This window comes from Aquila chrysaetos, chromosome Z (assembly GCF_900496995.4).
Source record: "Aquila chrysaetos chrysaetos chromosome Z, bAquChr1.4, whole genome shotgun sequence".
In the NCBI taxonomy this organism is placed as follows: Eukaryota; Metazoa; Chordata; class Aves; order Accipitriformes; family Accipitridae; genus Aquila; species Aquila chrysaetos.
This window is the reverse complement of record NC_044030.1, coordinates 22,774,559-22,795,748: the sequence shown is the minus strand read 5'-3', so window position 1 is coordinate 22,795,748 and position 21,190 is coordinate 22,774,559. Positions and strand designations below refer to the sequence as shown.

Genomic DNA, 21,190 nt, shown 5'->3' with positions numbered 1-21,190 from the left:
GCTTGACACACTGTCCAATTAGGTTGTATTATGTTAGAAGGAATAAACACTATCTGTTCTGAATCCTGACGTCACTTACATTTATTATTCTTAGAACCAACTGAATTAAATTCTACCATATATCTGACACATGGACCCAAGATGCTACCAATTTGCATGAAACGCTTTTCATTTTTTCATGTACTCCTGGGGAACTAAAAACTGAGCTGTGTTCTAGATTTTTTAAATTCCTCTAGTAGGCTTCTTATCCGCGAAACTACTCACCACGCTGCTCTGACCTTTTACTACCACATACTAGAAATTATAAAAATACTATAGATTCTTGATATACGTGCAAACTGTTCGAGGTAAACCTTTAAATAGCAATAGAATCCATTATTCTTTTACTGTTATTACAGTAAATTGAGTTGCTTCTATCAGTTCAACCATACTTATCTACTCACAAAACAGCATATTAATCATACCTTTTCAGTTCTTTGAGTGTAATTCAAAATACATTTCTGTGTTTCATAAACAATTATGTGTTTCTGCAACTCATTACAGAATTAAACAATGTAAACAAATGTTTTCATAAAAATTCCCACATTTTTTAGGCTTTATTATGCAAAATAGTTTATGACCTCTTTGTACATTAACCATAGAAAGTTCTATAAAATAATTTTCATATTTCATTGCTCAAATCTGATGTTTACCTTCTTTTTCTCTTTTTCAGGAATCATCCCAGACGATCTGCAGCCAATGTTAACTATGCAGATAGAATCTACTTTTTTCTCTTCTTTTTGCGATCTAGTAACCATTAAATTTCAAAGATGTTACAGTTCAGATTTTGCTACCAACAAATATCATATGGATGAAAACTATACCACTCTAGGTGTCATGTTCCTCTTGTAGATAGTTCTCTGTATTTGTTGGTAAGACCAGGCTGAGTCTGAGACAAAACTGTACGCAATAACACCACAATTTAACCTTAGATGAAGAGTCCTCTATCCCCATAGCAAAAGCACCTCATCCTTGTCACTTTTTTCATGATGCATAGGAAAGGAATTGTGAGTCTTTTGAACTAAATGCAGACTTCTGCAAGGACATTAAAAGCTGCAGCGTAAGAAGCTTTAAAATCAGGTCTGATTAATTTTTGATTCATGATTTAGAACTAATAAAAACTAGTGTCTGTAAGGCCAGATTGTACACATTGACTGCATTGTGACTACTCTAATAAGAATTCTTCACCTATATGAGTGGTGTTCAAATCCTGTAGTTAAAAGATGCTACTTAAAAATTTTCCAAAAGAAACATCTAATCTTGTCCACCTTTATGATGTAAATTTAAGAAAACTTCACTAATTTATTTGGTTCTTTCATAGGCTTAACTATCTCTTTGGAGTTCATTTCAATAACAGAAGCATTTAAGCTGCACTGTCAGCATTAGGAAGGCAGACATTCTGAAATAACAGCTATTTCATTTAAAGCAATCTTCATCCAAGCTATAGCCAACCACCCTGCGCATCCTGTGACAGAAAAATTGCAACTCATCCATTTTATTGCAGTAACATAGGTTTGACCTACTAGTTCTGCATGTCTGCTTCTAACTGTTGGCAGTTGACTCTGCAGGAAGATTCTGCATCCTTAACTTTGCATCATACCATAAATGCACTAGCTCACCACATAATGCTGGATGTGAAAGGAAAAGAGTCCTTCCCAAACCTTGCAAGAGAACCTTGTATTTGGAGTTGGAAGAAAGGATTGCCATTATTTTATCTTGCATAGGTACAAAAGCTTAAAAAGATCCATAAAAATTATCCATCTCACAGTCAATAATTATGTAACTTCTCATACCTTCTCACACTTGCCCCCTCCTTCGACTTCTACCAATTTCTACTTCCTTCCTTTAAATTTTTGCTAACTTCATTATACTCCTCATAAAGGAAAATTTGGCAAATCGCTCCAAGGCCCTACCTCCAAAAAGGCATTAAGGAGGTTGAAGCGCTGCCTATATAAGCAGGTCCACTTAGCACCAGCACAAACAAAGTGCTCCACCTGTAGCTGAGCTCAGCCTGCTGACCAGGATCTGAGAGATCTGCTTGGGTGTGCACTGACAACCACGGATGGCATCTTCAGTGGGCAGACAAAACTCCGATGAACTGCATGGCATGATGAAAATGCCATAGGTCTCCCCATCTTCTCTATATCCTGTTCCGATAACAGTGACAGCACTCATATTTCTATCCATCCATCACACTCTTGCAGACCTACCTAATGTATACAGACGACAGAGGACACATTTGCTATCTGATTTATAGTCCACTCGGCCCATAGTCTACTATTGCTGTTTAATGAAATCTCATTGGAAAAACACTGATACGTAATTGAGTTGAGGTACCCAGTTCAGCTTCATTTGCCTGTCTGTGAAGCGTCTCTACCTTAATGCATGCCACAAACTCCGTATTGCGCTGTGTCAGTATTTTCATTAATGTTTCACATATTTAAGTGCTTTGCAAGGTCAAAACCTAAATTGTTCAATATGACAGTACATAGTTTTTCACTATTTGCCTTCTTTGTTCACAGTTTGTTTTTGTTTTTTTTTTTTTTTAATTCTAATACATTAATCAGACTTCTTCGGCTTTTTTCCTTTTGGTATAGTCTGAAAAAGTGTAAAGATTTTTCTATTTTCCAGCACTGTGCATTTGCAGAATTTAAAAGACATCACTTGAACCAGTGCCTCAAGATTGCAGTAGCTGCAGTTTCCATAGTCAGGACAACTTGGTGCCATCAGCAGACTGCATAAAGTCTACTTCCCAGGCTGGAGCACAACACAGGGTTCAGCCTGAGCAGTCCGATTTCCATCACACAGAAAGCAGCTCCTGAGGCAAAAGTGGGAGGACAGCCAGGGCACCTGCGCTCTCCCTTCACTGGGGTCAAGACACCAAAGGACCCCTCCATGGGCCACCAGTTTTGCAAAGTCAATATTAACTCTTCAGTGGGCTGTGTAACTACTCTTGTATTCACAAGTACTTCTATTTATTCTCCCTTCCACTCTTTTTAAACAGGGACATTATCTGAAAGCAAAAACTCAGTGGTATTTGCTATTGATCACACCAATCCAACAATGTATTTGCTACTTCAGATGCGAGGGAATTACATCTTCCCTCTTAAAATCACATACACGGTTTCATTTTATTTGTTACATTCATTCAACAATTATCCTGTTGTATCTTTTAATTAGACCATCAACCACTCCTATTGAAATAAAAATCAGTAAGCCTGTTCTTTTAGGATCTTATCTATTCCACAACAAACAATTAGTTACTGTACAAGTTTCAGAAGAGTAGCTGGTTTTAAAGAATTCTATTCAACACCTGTAAGCTTTTTAGTATTGCCGGTTAGGCTGGAAGATAGTTCATTATTATGTTCACTGTTTCATACTGCATATCTTTCAGATCCTTTATTTAAAAAAAAAGAAAGAAACAAAGAAAGAAAAGAGTAATTTCAAATCTGACTTTCTCCGATTGCTCCATAATGTTTTTCTCAAAGGTGATGTTTGCCAAAGCCATACCATGGATGTCCTTAAAAATGTAATTAGGGGTCAGGCTTTCAGTATTGTTTTACCTATCAACACACACTAGCTACCTGGCTTGTTTTTTGGTTAAGAATGCTTTCTGTCTCTGGAGGTATTTATCCCAAACTCATTACCATGAGTTTCTGATTGGAGCCTTGGTGCTTCCAAAGCAGCTGCAGAATTTTTAATCATAAAAAACAATCAAAGACATGAAGGTGAGTATTATCCATACATTTTATAAGTCTAATTTTCAACAGAATCTTGTTTCAGTCGTGGAAAAGGAATTCTATGTGTGCAAATGGTAAGTATTGATCAGTACTTTAGTTTTTCACCAAAGCAATGGAAGCAACTGCTATAAATAATTTTACATCTGAATCCAAATGGTGCTGTCATAAGCAAAATGACAAATATATCTTATAATTTCAGCTTCTGTGTGGTTCATTCAGAGGCATATAGAATAACATTTGCAATAATCTGGAGTCTGTTTTTCTGATTTTATTTTTACCTTGTTTTCATCATAATAAAATCATAAGTCTACCCACAGCTATTCAAAGTAACACTCCAGATGCTGCTATCATTTGCAGTAGCATAAATGCAATAGCAGTGTGAAACCTATGGATGATTAGTATCAAAACTACTGTTCTCATTGCACTTTTTCAGGCCTTTGAAAGTCCTAGATTTCTGTTACTGTAAGTTTTTTTCATAATGAAATGCTGAAAAGTGCTGAACAATTTGAGAGAACAAAATAATCTGTACCTGCATCTTCAAGTATTTGCTTCTTATTTCTAAACAGTGCTTGGGAAGAAGGAAAGCTTTATAACAGGGTTCTGTCCCCATTCTGTACATCCTCATGGCAATATACACTGTTTGTCCTCCTTTTTTCCTAATGAACTTATGACCATGTTTTGTTCTCTCTGGCACCAAAATCCAGCTCAGAAAGAGCAAAGGCAAATACCCCAGAAGATGGCAGATTTGAGCTTAGCCAACAGCCTTTAAAAAAGCCTTCTGAGTCATTCCTCTGCTTTCAGCCTGTACCTTCCAACTACATTGCAAACTCTGTATGTAAGGAGATACGCATTTGCCACCACGGGCAAAATGTACTGGAAGTCTTTCTCAATAAAGGCCAATGACCTGAAACCTGTCAGATGTTTTTAAAAAAAAAAAAAAAAAAAGTTGAAAAAAATTGTTCAACATTACAAAAATGCATTGATCTATTTTACTCTTGGGACAAAAAATACACTCTTATAAATGAAAATTTTACTAAAACACCCGTTCAAAAGGGCAACTATTTGATTGCTTTCAGCCGTTTTAACAGAGGTAGATATTGGAGCTGCATTACTTATAATCAATGGCAAAAATTCAGAAACAAATATGTATCTTACTGTTATATACAGTATATATGATGCTCATTCTGTCCTTCACATTCACAGGGACACTTACACAGGAACTGATACAAGTAAAAGTGGCAGAGCCTGGAGCTTTTTTACTTCTAATTTAGTGTATATATGCGTAAATTTCCCAGATATTATAACACATCACCTTATTCCCTGCCTAACTTTGACCAAATGGTGCAATACAGAAAAGTTAAAACCAGATATGAAGTACAGTTAATATATATATACTGAATATGCATGCACTAACAATCGCTGCATTGTATCAATGGTAACAAAAACTCTTACAGTGAAAATTGCACTACGCAAATCCACTTACAGCAATGGAATGCTATGGGTAGTATGTTATTAGACGTACAAGAAATAGAGTAGAAAACTATGCTCAAGCAAAATGCTTTAGCATATTAGCCACCATCACGTTTCTTTGTCTGCGAGTAACTTAATTTTAAGAAACAAAAGTCAGAACGGGGGATTCATTATTAGTACTGGTCCAGTTCACATGTCCAAAGATAATCGAGAAAACATGATACCTTAACATTTAATGAAAGACTCTATTGAGATCTTGAATCTGCAAATTATGTCAGGGTGGAATTTATTTCTTTGTATTTCATTACACAGCTGCTAAATTTTACCTAAAGGAAAACCCTCCATTCCATTACCAGGAATGAAAGACCATGGGAATGGTGTGAGTAAGTATATGTACTCTACAAGCCAGCAACTAAATATTTCTTTATGACTTCTACAAGTTTCAGGATTAATTGCAGCAAACTTAATATCCAGTGAATAAATTCAGAAACACTCACCATGATTCCAGTGAGTAAACAGACTCCTTTCCCACAATATGTATTAGGTACCATGTCACCATATCCAATGGATAGAAAAGTTATTGAAATCAACCACATTGCTCCAAGGAAGTTGCTAGTAACATCCTGTTGATCGTGGTACCTGAAAAGAAAAAGAAAACAATTTCTTTGTCACAAAAACTTTTGTTAAACTTTTGTGCTGTCAGAAAGAATTTGCATTAACTGGTCAAGAACCATTCTTGTATTCTACAGTTATTTGCTTTTTAAAAGCCACTATTAAGGAATTAAAAAAAACTCAAATACAATTATATCAGCAGTAAAGAAACAGAAGGTACAACAATAGCACCAGTAGTAGAGATGGTTTATAATTGAGTATTCTGTTCTTCTTATTAAAATAGCAGAAACCTCATTTTTTAATAGAATCTCTTAATCAGGGGTACAACTTCTGCTAATCCTCTGCAGTGGTGTAAGACACCAGTCTACTGTAGTTGCTGCAGTCTGAGGCAAACACGAAAGTCAGCAAATGATGTGTGGGTAAGCAGACAGCAGAGCACATCTCCATCTCCTTGGCCTAAACACAAGCCTGTGATCGGAAATCTAATCGTGAACTATCATGTAAATGCTGACTTAGACAACCTAAGATCTTCCCTCTCCTTCAACATTTCCAAGATAAATAGAAAAGTATGCCACTGTATTTATCATCAACAAAAGATCTTTACCTTAAATATAGCAAAACCTCCCTTTTGTGTTAAGTCAGTCAGCTGTTAAGTGTAATTTCCTGATGTGTCATTTGTTGTCTTAGTTTTAAGTGTTGTCTTAGTGGAATACGTTCATTTTTTCCTTCAAAGAAAACAAGTTCAGATGAATAATCTAGTCTTCACATGACATATATACCTAATTAACTGGGAAGCCGTAAGGACACATTTTAGGGCTAAAACCTGTTGTCACCACTCACTCGGGGTGGGGGGGGGGGACGGGACGTCTATGGTGGAATGTAGGTGGAATTTTGCTCCCTGGACAGAGTAGCCCTGCAACAGAGACTATCTGTGGCAGCCACTACAGCCTCAAGGTTGCAATAACCCCCGCAGCTGCTGTGAAGACTCAGGTTAGCTATCTATGCTGTTGGAACCTCAAGTGCATTATTTTAGCCAGTTCCTAAATCCGTGTCTCACAGAGGGCCATTAGGAAATTAGTTCACAAATCCATAAGCAACCTGCTTTCCACAACTGAAAGAATTACTTCAGTGTTCTTCCTTTCTGGACCACAGCCTCCACGGCGGAGCAGGAATGCAGTGAGCACAAAGGCAGTCTCAGGAAATTCCCTATTCTCTCATTTGCAAGATATTCGCTATATATATCTGCAAAATGCCTTCTTCAAAGTCCCACCTATGCCCTGATGGTTACAACAACCTAAAAACTCTGACTGCCAGAGACTACAGCAATCACTCCAAAGAAGTCTGCTCCACATTTCAACTGTACTCCTCTCTCTCCTGGTGTCACTGTTGTCTTTCTCACATACTTTATGCAATCTTTCGAAGATTTTTTGTTCTGCACCTAGAACAATGCAGTAACAGCCCACATTTGGACCTCGTAAGGATGACGGTGACACAGAAAATTACAACCACAACAGCAACAAGAGTAGTAAAAAGAATGACAGCAAACTTGATTTAACTCATGACCACAGAGCTGTGCACAACAAAAAGAGATCTGACATTGCTTTTTTTCCAGTCTGCACTAAATGTTACGGATTACACTCAACAAACTTAGCAAATAATGTCTGTGAAATATATGGATGCAGGGAGAGAGACATATTCACCTCATCTGGGAGGCAAGAAGAAAGCCTATGTTACATGCAAGTCCCTACAGAGTACCATGTAAGTGATATGACCCATAGGCTTTGGATGAGCTTCACGGAAGTGCACTAAAGCCACAACACATATTCTAAGGTTTGCAATTCAGTTAAATACCAACAAATGCTTACATAAACTTTTACAATACATTTGGGTTTTGAACCTGGCCATTTCCACACTTCAGATAGAAAACAGTTTTCCTATGAAGACAAAAATGCAATGCAATGCTTTTAAATTTTTTTTCTATATTTTGTCCAAATAGTTACATCCTTACCAAATATCAGCCCTACATGGTGATAATTATAGAAATCTTGGTATGACTGAAAACAGAACATTCAAATACAACTCAGTAAGTTCCTGAAATAAACACCAGTTTCACATAAAGAATGTCAAACCCTCTCTTTTAAGCCTTAAACAATACAGGCAAAAGGTAATGGAGTCTTTATCCATTTATCCTCCTTTAACCATGCCAGGAAACACACAAGCCAATCTATACATAGATCATTTAACAAAGGTGACATAGGGTTAAATTTCAGAAAGCACAACATTAGTTTTTCAAGTTTCATTGGAGACATGGATCTTAATTAGTAAGGTCCCCTAGATGAAATACTCATTAAAGCCATCTGCATCCATATTTAGTAACACAATTCAAGGACCTGTTCAAATGTTTTCATCTTCTTAGCTCAGCACTCTTGGATTTCCTATTCTGAATATTTCATCTGGTTATGATTTTAAGCTTATAGTTCAGCAATCAAATGGTGCACACTTAATTTAAAAATCATCATCAATACTTATGACTTTACTGTGACTAAGAAACAAAGGATACTTTGTACCCCCCCATGGGCTCAACTGCTCAAGCATGGCAAAGCATGCAAATTACAACCTAATTTCATCTTCCAACAAAACCAAAACCGTCTTTTTCTCTCACAACTGTACAGGGAAAGTTGGAGTGAATTCTCAAGTTAATAATCTGTAAGTAAAACAGAGACAATCTAAAATGGTGGGCAGGGGGAGGGTGTTACTGTCCTCATAATCTCATCATTTCTATGCCAGATTTATAGGAAGGTGGATTGTTTTGTCTTTGTTTTTTGTAAAGTCACTCATGATTTTTGAATCTCTGGGGTTAGTAATTCTAGTACATGCCTACACCCTTCTGATTTTCATAAGATTACAGTTGTCCAGCATACACTTCCAAGTGTCCTGCTGCGTCATTAGGCACCACCATCGCTTGGGATTCAAGCCTGAATGAGCAAAGCCAGGGGAGCCTTTGGCTACCCTGCATCCACAATCAGGTAGCAAATTATTACATGTATATCAAAACAGGAAAAACAATTTCTTAAAGAAGTAGAAATTGAAACATCTTATTTATACAGCCATGGGAATGGCTGAAAATGAGCACTGGAGGCATTTTGCTTTGTTTTGAGGAGGGGAAAAGAAATCTACTCATTGCCTTTTTGACTTGCTTTCAAAGTTATCACAGCCCTAAGGACTGAACTTTTCCCTTTATGCAGGGAACAGTAAAATGAGCACAGCAGAAGTTAAACTTTCCCATGTTTTTCCATTAGTGCACCTCTAATGTGTTGCACTCAAGCCACCAGAAGACCTAAGAAAAGTCATTCCTGTCACTGTATTTTTCACTTTGCTATTAAGACTACCCCCAGCAGAGCCAATTGCAATGTACATTACAGCGAGGAGAAAAGCTGTCCACATGAACAGCTGGAGCAGAGCTGTCTCGCTTACTGTTAGTCGTCATCAGCCACTACAAACATCTCCTCATTCCAGCTGGACTATGAAAGACAGCTTCGGTTAACACTCTCCAGAATGCAACTGCAGGTCTCCTAACTATCCGTTCACTCTGTATCTCAGAGCTCTGAAATCTGACAGGAAAATACTGTACCATGAACAGCTCAGAAACCCAAAAGCTCAGGAAGTAAAGAAAAAGAAGATTTCCTTTCAGCGACAAGTTCCACACAAAGCAAAATCCAGTCATTACCAACCAAATTCCCAAACACAAGCTTTTTGTCATTAATCTTTAGTTTGGGAAACATTTTTATTTTTTATAAAGATTTTGATTTTTTATATTCTAATTACTACAAAAATATTTATTTAAATATTTAAAGCCCACTATTCTTAGTCAATAAAAACTTGCATTAGAAACACAGTGAGCCACTTGAAGTTAAGAGCTAGTATTTAATTGTGTTAAAACTGCAGCTATAAACAGGTTGATTTTCTGGATCACATCCAGCCTCACATGGCAGCAGAATAAAGGGTCATTTAGAAAAGCTATGTATTCCCCTGAGGTAGGAAAATCCTTGGCTGAAGTCACACAGGCATTAGTATTATTTATCACTTTTTCTCTCCTTCTCTAATAAGGAATGTTCTAGCAGGCAGGCAGTGCTGCAGCTGGAACACGCTACTCACCAGGCAATCATCCTGTGAAACACCACCATCCAGTTCTCACCAACCAGTATATATAAGTCCTGAGACTACTCTAATTTAAACCAAAAATAGCTGAATGGTTAGATTTGTGCAAAAATAGCATGGCTCGATTCCTTCCCAAGACAAACTGAGTGGGAGTTTTACCATTCATTGCAGGAAGACATAAATACATCCCCCAGCTGACAATACTGCAGTGGCTTGCGTTGTCAAAGCAATATTCCAGATTCTTTATCAAACAGCAGTCCTTTTCTTCTGGTTTCACTATCGGTATCATGATTTTCAGTATTGCTTTTCTTCAGAACTATGTTCATATTTGATGATGTTTCATTTAACTAGTAAAACATCTGCTTTTTAGCTGCACACAGTTATCACACATTGACACCTTGACATCAAAGACACATTCATTTTAAAAAGTGATGAATAAATCAAGTATAACATTAAGCTTGACCACTGGTGCATTAATTCACATTTAGCAGCTTCATTTCAGTTTATCTTGCCTCCATGGACAGCCTCTGATAACTTTGCCATCTTTGGGTTTGCTTTCTTGAACAAGTCAAGGAAAGAATTAAAAAACCAGTTAAAAAATTACCCTTTTTGTAGGGAAGAAAATGGCCTGTTTTTACCACTATCAAGAAGAAATTCCTGGACTGCACTACAATGGCAATCTAGGCTGAATTTAGTCTTGTCAAACCTTAAAAACTTTTAGACTAATAACAGCTGGAAGCAGGCTCAGCCCATTAAATCAGAAACTTTTCAAGACTCTGTTGAGACACTGATTGATCTAACCAGCTATTAGAGCTCTCCCACAGTATCAGGCCATTCTGTTACTAAGTGTTAGATGGTAGGTACTGGCAGCTTTTCATCTGTTAATATAGTGATGATACTAGACAGGTCTTTTTATTCCTTCTCACTTCCTCCTGTTTAAAAGAAAGAAAAAAAAGAAAACCACAACAGCACTTGGAAGGAACGGCGGGGCCGACTCCTAGTCTAATGAAGTCAACAAAAGAAATTTTGCCTGCCTTGATGGGTTTAGGATCAAAAAGGCAGCTTGAAAAGTGCATGTCACTCCTTGCCTTTTTTCTAACATGTCTGTTGACATCCCTCAAATATTTATGAACAGCAGGAAAAATGTTCTTGTCATAAAAATTGCTTCATGAAAAGACCATGGCAAACATCTGGATTTCATACAGACAGACTCACATCAGTAGCAGTTCTGAACTCAACCAAAAGTAATGGATGTGAGTAAGCTATCTGGATTACTTCTACAGGGGTCAAAATGTTCATGATTTTTCTATTAAGAGTATTTGTGGACTATTTATGGAAAACTAATAAATCCAACAGAGAAATGTTAAATATCATTACATAAGTAGCATATGTTATTATGTTACCTAAGATGGGTGGAAAAAATAATCTAAAAGAAAACAAGAGGACAGACGAGAGAGAGAAATCAACACAAAAATAGAAGGGTGAGATGACATGTTTTAAGAAATTTTATCATTATTCTTGAATATTAATTGCAGTTTAAACATAAGCGTGAAGACCTAAAATTATTTAAAGCCCTAGCTGCTGTCAGGTGTCTACCTCTCAATGCCTGGGCAACGGGTAACCTGCCAGTAGAGAAATAAGGACTAACTGCCCTTTTTTCAAAGGCTACCAAACTTTTATTTGACCTCCACTGGTGAAGGTCTTGCCTTGTTTTCCTGATGCTGTAAAGAGCTGATGTTCCGCTAAATCAGTATACCTGTCTGCAGCCATGGTAGATGGAAAGATTTTCCATCTTTCCAAGAGGAGCCATTCAGTTACAAACATAATCTGAAGATATCAAAAGTTGCTGAAGCTCCTTCAAAGTATTACCTGCCCTTTTTTTTTTTTTTTTTTTAACCTACATTCAACAATGGTGTAAGAGTGTTAAAGAGAATCTGTTGAATTGATTCTACAAGTATTGGGAAACTGGGAAACCTTTAAATTTGTGACAGACAGGAATCCACTAAGAGGAACAGCAGCAAAGACAGGAGTGCTCAGTATCAGTGTACAAAAAAGAAATGCTGTCAATAAAGTGGTAACTACTGCTTCAGAACGTCTAAGATTATATGAAAACACTAATGTGTCTTATGAAAGTTTTCAGAGAGTTTGTTCAAGGAGAATTTTTGATTGCCTTGATTAAGAAACACACTCACCAGCCCCCCAAACCCCACCGCTGGGGCTTATCCCCGAATATAATCATATTCTTTCTCCCACTGTGTTCTTTTCAGCAGTTTCATGCTATTTTGTTCCTGCAGTGGCATAAAGTAAAATCTTATCTCTACTGAGGTCAGCAGCAAAGATCCCATTGACTTCTGTGGGACCAGGATTTCTATTCTGTTTTTTTTTTTTTGGCCAGAGTTTCCACTGATCATCTTTTAAAATGTTTCCATTTAGTGTTTCTATGCTTATCGATTTCAGAATTCTTACTTTGCCTTTGTCTTCATCTCACATTTTGGATGCCAATAAAACTTTGCTGTTATGAGTATCATCATGTATATCGAGCAACACCCTAATAAAATCGCTAAGCTAATTAAACTAAAAAAAGTAAAAATCTATGCTTCTCCTCTTCAACATTTAGAAGCATAACAATGAAATTAAATGCTTGTTTGGGGATTTAAACTTAGCTATGGCATATGTTTACATCCAACATGCTTGTTGTGACTCAGTAGAAGCATGAATAACACTAAAGATCTTGGAAAGGTGTACCTGAAGCCTTAAACCAACCATTAACTCCCAGAGACCTGAATGAGCCTGCCTGCAGCACATTTTTTTAAACATATACCCTGACTGCTTTGAAAAATAATCAAGTTCACTGTGTCTAAACATGGCTCATTTTAATAAAATATGCACAAGAGAAATAGAAAAGAAAGTAAGGCCAGTAGGAATACCTTTCTGTCTCTCAGAGACAAAAGCTGGGACTAACAGTAGCAGCTGCCATGAAGGTTACATGACTGATTCTTCCCACTTCAAAAAATTTGTATTAATTATCCTTTGTGCAAAATTTTGCTTAATGTTAAGTATTTGGACTAACACATTTTATTATACTCAATCGTCTTTTGGATAGATCTAGCTTCCTCACACTATGGAGCAGGCTCAGGGAATCTGCTTTTCCCAGCTCTACTGAAATTTGTCTACATTCAATGTTATTCTGTCTCCAACAAAAACAGCTTTCATGTTTCACAGGGTTGCCTTCAGATATTAAAAACTCAACTCTCTAGCCTCTCCCAACTCCTATATACATGTCCAGACCATGCAGAAAAACTAAGCATGATTCATATCACTCAAGTGCTAAGAGGCAAACTCAGGCTTTAATGGTTGTTGTCAGCTGCTGGATCAAGAGTAGCAATCAGCACTGACGCAGTAAGGTCTGGAACAATCTTTATTCGTGAACTTTGGCATGCGTATTACAATGCACTCCATAATTCCATGATCATATGCTACTTTTCAGTCTTCACAAAAACACAGTAGTGTCTTTTTTCAATGCAAAGTACAGCTCTGCTCCAGGGATAAATGACCATAGCACAAAATACTTTATTGTCATACAACTTTCTGCTTCATTTTTTGGAAATGAAAAATCACATTTTAATCTTTCGTAGTGCTCTGACAAACCCCCTGCATGAAGTTAACCAGCTTTGTTACAGCTTATCATTATTTTGGTGGTCTTCACCTTCTGAGCTTTCAGCTCTATACTTCACAATTCGATTAGCCTGGATGCTCAAAGCTCCAACTGAAAAACAATGAACTCAAAGTCCTCTATAATGACACATACGTTTAAAAATAAATCTCTTAAATTAGACATCCAAAAGTTGCATAACACCAAAATTCTTCACTTTGCCAAAAATAGCGGCATGTCCCGAAGCAGCAAAATAGCCCTTTAAATGCCTCAGTATCCATACATGAAGAAACACCGATGGAAAAATTCTAAGGGAACAAGTAGCCCATCAGGCTTCCCACAAGACACAGGAGAAAGAGCTGTTGATACTCTTTTTTGACTTTAGCAGCTTAATGACAAGAGCATTCACCATGGGGAGCAAACTTGCTTTAAGTCACTTCTCAAGCACAAAGCTGATCGACATCAACATCTTCATCTCACTGCCTTACCTGTTAGTATACAGATTGTGAAAGTATCTGAAAGTATCTTTTTGAAGCTATTTCAACTTTAAATTTAATTCAAAATGGAGAGAGCATGACTCTTTAATCTAGTGGAGAGAGGTTTAGGACAGGAGCTGGAGAAGGGAACACGTCCATTCCAATCCCTGACAAACCACTCCTTTGAGTAATCAATAGCTCTGCTTTCAAAGAAAAATTCAGCAAGTAATCCAGAAAGTATTGAGACCACAAGCACATTGACTAATAGAAATAAACCTCAAAATATCCAAGAGCTGCTCTTTCTGTAGTTCTGTATATCACCTTTATCAAATGAAGTCCAGTAAAAGAAGCCACTATAAATACACAGTTAAAAGAATATTATAATGCACGAATATAAAAGAAGTAAACTGAAGTGACATAAACAAGCTTGAGGGAAAACTTTTATTTTGTAGCACTGCACTTTGTAATCTTAATTTAGAAGATATATACATGCATGTGTATTTCCTTTCTGCAGCCGTATTTTTTTTACACAGTATAATCTTTGAAATTTGTCAATACCATTAAGGTTTGCTTTAATTTTTCAGTCTGTAACAGCATTGGTTAAAGCTGTGCTATGATAGAAATATGAATCATTCAAAATCAAAGAGTTTCTTATGAGCTCTACTGTGAATCATTCATTATATTCACTAGCAACTAATTCCCTTCTAAAATTTTCCCCTACCTTGCATTTTGCATTTTCTCTGGAGATACCCTGTTAAAGCACCCCTCAAAAGGAGGAAAGGTTTGTATTTTGGTTTTTGTTTTTTTTTTTTTAAGTTGAGATCATCAGAATCAACTCATGTCTAAAGAATCTGAAGTAATTTGCTGAAAAAAACCCTGCAGAAATAGAAGTTTCAGAAATTAGAAATAGAATTAATCATTATGCACTTAAAATTAAGCCCACCCCTTTTTCTGACATAAAACGGTAGAACTAGGTAAAAGTTAGCCTTTCTTTTCTCCTGTATGTGGGAAAAGGGGGGAGAACCAGAAGAAGGGGAAATTACACAACAAAGATGATGCTGAATTCTCAGAGAAGATTTTCTGACAAACTGAGCACTCTGAAGATATTTTTCTCTCATGGAACTAAATTCATTTATCACCATGCAAATTACTATTTTTCAATATCTTGGTTTTCTACAAGCTGATGTATTGCCTTCCATAAAAAGGAATGAAGTACAAGCTCACAGCCATAATGCCAGCTTTTTTTTTGGTCCAAACTTCATGCAAATAGCAACAGTTTTACCAACATACGTATGTTCTCTCATGTAATGAACATTGGAAACACAGGACCAAAAAAAAAAAAAAAAAAAAGCCAATCCAGTTTCATTTTCCTTCAAAATAACAAAATAACCTACAGGTTCATCAAAATACATGTTCTGGATAAGCTGGAGAATAAAACTATCTTACATAGCAGAGCACCTTACAAGTAACCATTTTACAAAATCTAGGCAGAATTTTTTTTAAACCAACTTTGGATGAGAGTGGAAGCCTGTGGTCAGTGGAAAAAATTTCATTGACTGCCTCAGATTTGGGACTAGGCTTACACCCTGTATCATGAGCACTACTGAAGACTATGCTTAACATAAATCAAGCTAAACTGTACTTATTCCTTGAATATATTTTAATTCCCTTTATGAAAAGGAAAGGCTGTATTGAGTTTAGCTTCTGTAAGTCACACTGCTTGAAACTAGACAGATTTTACTGAATATTTATAAAGGCAAATCCAAACCCAAAGCCTGTGTACTTTTGAGAGTCATCTGAAAGTTGTGCCAGATTTCATGAACAGCTCGTTAGTGATGTACTGGGGACAGTACATTTAATGTTATGAAACATAAAGAAGTATAAGAACGGAAAGCACTTGTAACATAAATATTTTCCACTTACATTTTTATGTATGAAACTTCAGCATGAGGTTGTCAATATTAAAAAAAAAAAAGTGTTCTCCCTTTTGTAATTCTGTTCATCAAACTGATCAGAAGGCTAGGAAAATAATTCAGGGTGAATTTTTGTGATTAATCTAGAGACGCTCACTTGCTAGGGATCGAGAAAGGTTATCTACACAGAAGACAAATTTTTGTGTCTCTCTGCTGCCATATGCCTTACAGTGGAGTGAGTACGTACATGGATCAACTATGGGATGGACTTCTGCCACAAGTCTCTCAAGGCAAATGCAAGTTGAGTCAGGCTATCAGAAATGTAATACAGCTGTATGTAGTGCTTAACTCTGGTGATGATAATAAAGGAATATCATCCTCATTTGCTTATACAGACCTCTACGGTGCCAAATTTCAAGACAGAAGTATTGCCCAGCTAAATGCACCCAAAAAGAAAATGCTTAAGAGACCTTCACCGTAGTACGTTAACAATGCCAGATGCAGTTATGGTTTTCTTTGCTCGGTTTTAGGCCTTGGCATGTTGTCGTCCAATTCTGTAATACTGGGAGCGTGAGATTATATGAAGTCTGACTCTTCTACTTTCTTCCCTACTTTGTCATTAAAAAGGAGATTAAAATAAGGCTTTTTGACTTTCCTACTTTTGCCTTTTCATGTTTGTTTCCTTTCAGGACACAACAACTTTTGTAGGGATCATTCTCATTTTAATGACAAACATTTACCAAAAAAGAAAAGAAGAAAAAAGAAAAAAAGATCTTGCAGTATTTTCTCTAAAGACCATGCACATGAGAGAGCTCTCTGTACTGCCAAATTCTTTTTACCAAGACCATTTTGTTGCCTGGTATCTTGGCCCTCATTCAAGACATTCTGACTTCTCTTTTCGATTGATTTCAGTGAAGCACTGAGGAAAGGAATGAAATTCTGTGCTCTGAAGGAATGCAAGCAGGTGACACTTTCAGCAAGAAAGAGCAGTCACATGTTGTCACTCTGTGTTGTACTGGAGGGGAGAAGTCTGGATGGGGTGGCAACTGAACTTACCTTTTGCACTACCTACACTTACAGCATGTATCTTGCAGTCTACATATTGAACATGTTGGAAAAATCTGTTAATAAAACAGAAATCATCTAATGCTTATTGATTGTTCTATTGGTAATTTCTATGCAAATCATACAGTAGAAGTGTGAGGTATCTATGTGACTTTCATACTTAACTCTTTGGTCATGATTTAGGCAGGCAAGTACATAATCAGGGGTCATGCTTAACTAAGGATGTACAGGATGGGAACATATGATTTTGGGCATGCTGTCTGTAACTATACTGGCTTGATATGAAAACTAGATTTAATTTCAACTGTTACTAATTATTCCTTTTTCAGACTCTGGAATGGTTCATAAAGGTTGTCAACATAATTAGTATTAAAATGCAACAAAGAGTACGAATGGGAAGATGAAATGTTAAACAAACTTGAAATCTAATTTACAGTGCTCTCTTGGCCATAGAAATGAGACCAGTTCACTGATGGGACAAACACAGGGAAGCGTATATGCTGCCCCTAGGGAGCTACTAATCGTCTTCACTTGCTTGGGAGAACTGGCTTTCTGCAAGACTTTACATATACAACAGAAACTGAATCCAGTTGAAAAAAATTTAAAAATCACAGGCATTTGTAGAGCTCCAATGTGACTGCACAGCTACAGCTCTTCTGTTATCTTAACTGTTTCAGCTGTCCTGCTTCATAAAAGTATCTGATATTATAATTTGAAAGCATCACAAAGAACAACTAAAAAAATTTTTTTTTTTTTTGCTTTTGTCCCTCATGTTAAATGAGTAATGACCACGAGCTCACAAGCCAGAGACACCTATTCCATTAGCAGGAGTCCATGACATGAAAGAATAAACAAGTCAGAGATACTCAGCAGATGATACTTGGTTTGGGAGAGGAAGAAGAGGACTAGACACTGAACTGAAAATGTGTGTCTCATTCTAGTGGATTTGGGACCACTTTATACCTAAGTTGTATATCTGCAGCTACAAAACATTCATTATAAAAATTCATAAACAAGGCATATTTAACATAGACTGAAATATTTTTCTATAAGAGTTCAACTACATTTGAGTGTTACCTTTTATAGAGCTCAAGAAAAGATGTGACTGAAAGTAAAATTACATTTCATCTTTGAAAAAAAACCAACATCTTGGGTTTCTCTAGAAGGCAACTTTTGAGTTCAAGAAATTTAGTCATGAGTCCCCCAAAAGGGAAGAGGACAAAGACTTCCAACTGTATGGATTAAAAATCCCTGAAAAATACACGAGATCTATAGCCTGGCTTTTCAATGCCATGCAGCTTCAGTCAATTTCTCCTTTAGGCTCAGCAGTTGTGACTGAAGAGAAGTAGGTGCAGAGCTGCAGTACAGCCACACAGCCTCCTGCAGGGGATGGCCTATGTTTTCTGAATATCTCTCCCCAAAGTGTGAGAATGCAAAATGTAAAAATACAGAATTAACAGCATTTCCTCTATTTTCACACCCCTCCCTTTGCTCCTCAGAATGGGTATAGGTTAGATTGCATTTCTACCTGTAAAATAATTTTAAACAATGTAAAAGCATTAGCACTGCAATCATAGTTTAATAGGACTTTTTGCTGGGTAAGTTCAAACCATTTTGTTATTTGGTATAAGGACACCACACCAAACAGTAAGAGTAAACATAATTCTCTGCATGGAATAGACACAAAGAGCTTAAGTGATTTGTTCAGGATCACAACAAAACTGTAGGATGGATTCTCTGTTTCATGCTTTTAACAAACAGAACATCTTCTGTATCATTAAATAATGGCATTTTCCACTAAAAATTTCAACTTTTTAATACTTCTGTGAATTTATAAATTATTTGTACACATTTAGCATACTTTTGTTGGTATATTAAAACCTTCATGTCAATATTTCTATACTACCAACACCACCACTGCCAGTTACCTGGCAGTATAATAACAGAATAACAGCAAAGCATTAGGGTTGATCCTATTAAAACCATGCTAACATTACTTTAGTCTAAATTTTTATTTTCCTTTGAAAGAAAGTGAAAATGAACTGACAGAACATGTAGTTCCTGGTGCAGATTGTTGTGTCTCCAGCAGACACTAGAACATCAGCTCATGGCATCTGCTTCTTGGCTGATTATCTGTGCTAGATCTCATTTTCCAAAAATCAAGAGAAATCATACTCCTTGCAATCAGAAATACAATGACTGAAGGACAACAGAGTCCTGCTGTGGTACACTGATTGTGTCAGCAGGTCTTCTGCCTCCCAGCACATAAAGAACAAGGAAGGCAACTAATGTGATCTGCTTGCAAGGAGATTCAACTGTTTGAGCAAACACCACCCTAAAAGCAGTGTTACCAAGAATTATCATGCACAACTTTTGTTAAATGCTGGTACACTTGGAAAAGAAAGAAAATTAATACTGCAAGTATTACTGAGAGCTGACAAGAGTCTTTGGTGTTAAATTAACTAAATGTAACATATAATTTTCTTCTGAATACCTTGGAAAGAATCTACTGTGAAAGACTGCAATTTAACACCAAAGTTTAAACAGTCGAGGTTACAATTTTAGAAGCTCATTAGTCTGAAGGTGTATGGTGATTTTCTGGGAAGATGAATGATTAAAAACAAAGTCAAAAGGAAAAGACATTTGGGCATGAATACTTGATCTGAAATCTCACTGTTCAATTTCAGGCAATGTTGCATCTCTATGATTTCAGATTGTGGGAAGCTTTGCAGGTTACATCTACTGCATTCTTTAAAGAATAATATAACATAAAAGATCACCTTTAACTCCAGGAATTAGAACACCAAGTAACTTCTTTCTGAAACTCAGTGAAGAGATAAATCATTTTTATTAGAAGACTATTACTTTATGTAAAACATTTGCAAGGTCGCTTCCCACATATGCTATTGCATGCCCAGCAGTATGCAGTCCAGCCTCTGGACTGACACTAAGGTCAGAAAGGAGTTTTCCTGGACAATTCTCAGATCAAGCCAATTAAACTAAGTGTCTACACAACTGATAAATTTAGGTTATTCAATAACAACAAAGAATGCAGTGGCCGAAGGAGACGGGACAAAGATTAACATCATCCCTCTCTAACTACCAAAAGCAAGCCTGAAGCAGTGAATTGACGGTGCACTTGCCAAACAGCACCTGCACCAGAGTAAACTCCACATGCTCCTACTACCACACCACTGCAAATCCAGCAGTTGGTGTGCAATGTTTTACAAACTCATGTTTAAGGTGCCCCCTCAGATGTATCATAGCCAAATACTGAAATCAAAACAAAGCCAATGACCCTTCTGACATGACTGATGAATAACCAAAATACCTTCCATGCTCTTCCATACTCTCCTCCAGAGCTGGACCAAGGGAGCAGCTTCTCCCCTTCAGATCTCATGTCCTATATCCATCCTATACCTACTAGAGAGGTGACAGCAGTAGAAAACAAGCCAAAAAAGGAAAATGCGCTCAGCCAAAATCACCATCACGTCAATCACCATCAAGCTGCAATGGGACTAAAATATTTTTTCTTTCTTTTACATCAAATTCTTCTAACACTTACATAGTCAGCTAGGCCAACAATGTCTTTTGACTCCTTGTTGTTTCATTTCAAAAACATCCAGACAGCATGAACCAGCTAATATGCACCAAACTAAGGGCTGAAAAGCATTACTGGCTCACAGTCATTTTTGCAAGCAAAGACAAGGTAATTCTGCTAGGTTTTTTTAGTATTATTCTCTCTCCTGTTTGTGAAAAAGATCATAGACTTTAAAGGTAACAATTACGGACCAGTTTATGTCTTATGAAAAAATGACACTTCCATATCGCAGAACTGTTAACTGTTAGATAACTGTTAGCTCCATTTCTCCAGAGGAAGTGGCTTCAAGTTGAGGCAAAGGAGATTTAGGTTAGATATTAGGAAAAATTTTTTTACTGAGAGGGTTGTCAGACATTGGAATAGGCTGCCCAGGGAAGTGGTTGAGTCCCCATGCCTGGAGGTATTCAAAAAGCGAGTAGACGGGGTACTTCAGGACGTGGTTTAGTGGGCATGGTTGATGGTTG

The 21,190-nt window shown here is 36.9% G+C and overlaps 1 protein-coding gene across 6 annotated transcripts in view; it reads right to left on the bottom strand.

Moving 5' to 3' along the window:
- The window catches only part of KCNN2 (potassium calcium-activated channel subfamily N member 2), a 77,029-nt gene that overhangs the window by 22,020 nt on the left and 33,819 nt on the right, over positions 1–21,190 (bottom strand). For all 6 annotated transcript variants that reach the window (XR_003921929.2, XM_030004440.2, XM_030004439.2 and 3 more), the window contains exon 5: positions 5,747–5,888. Coding sequence is in view for 5 of the 6 variants with exons in the window: in XM_030004440.2 (XP_029860300.1) it covers positions 5,747–5,888 (142 nt within the window). In the remaining variant the exon portion in view is untranslated. The remainder of the gene's footprint in view (positions 1–5,746; positions 5,889–21,190) is intronic.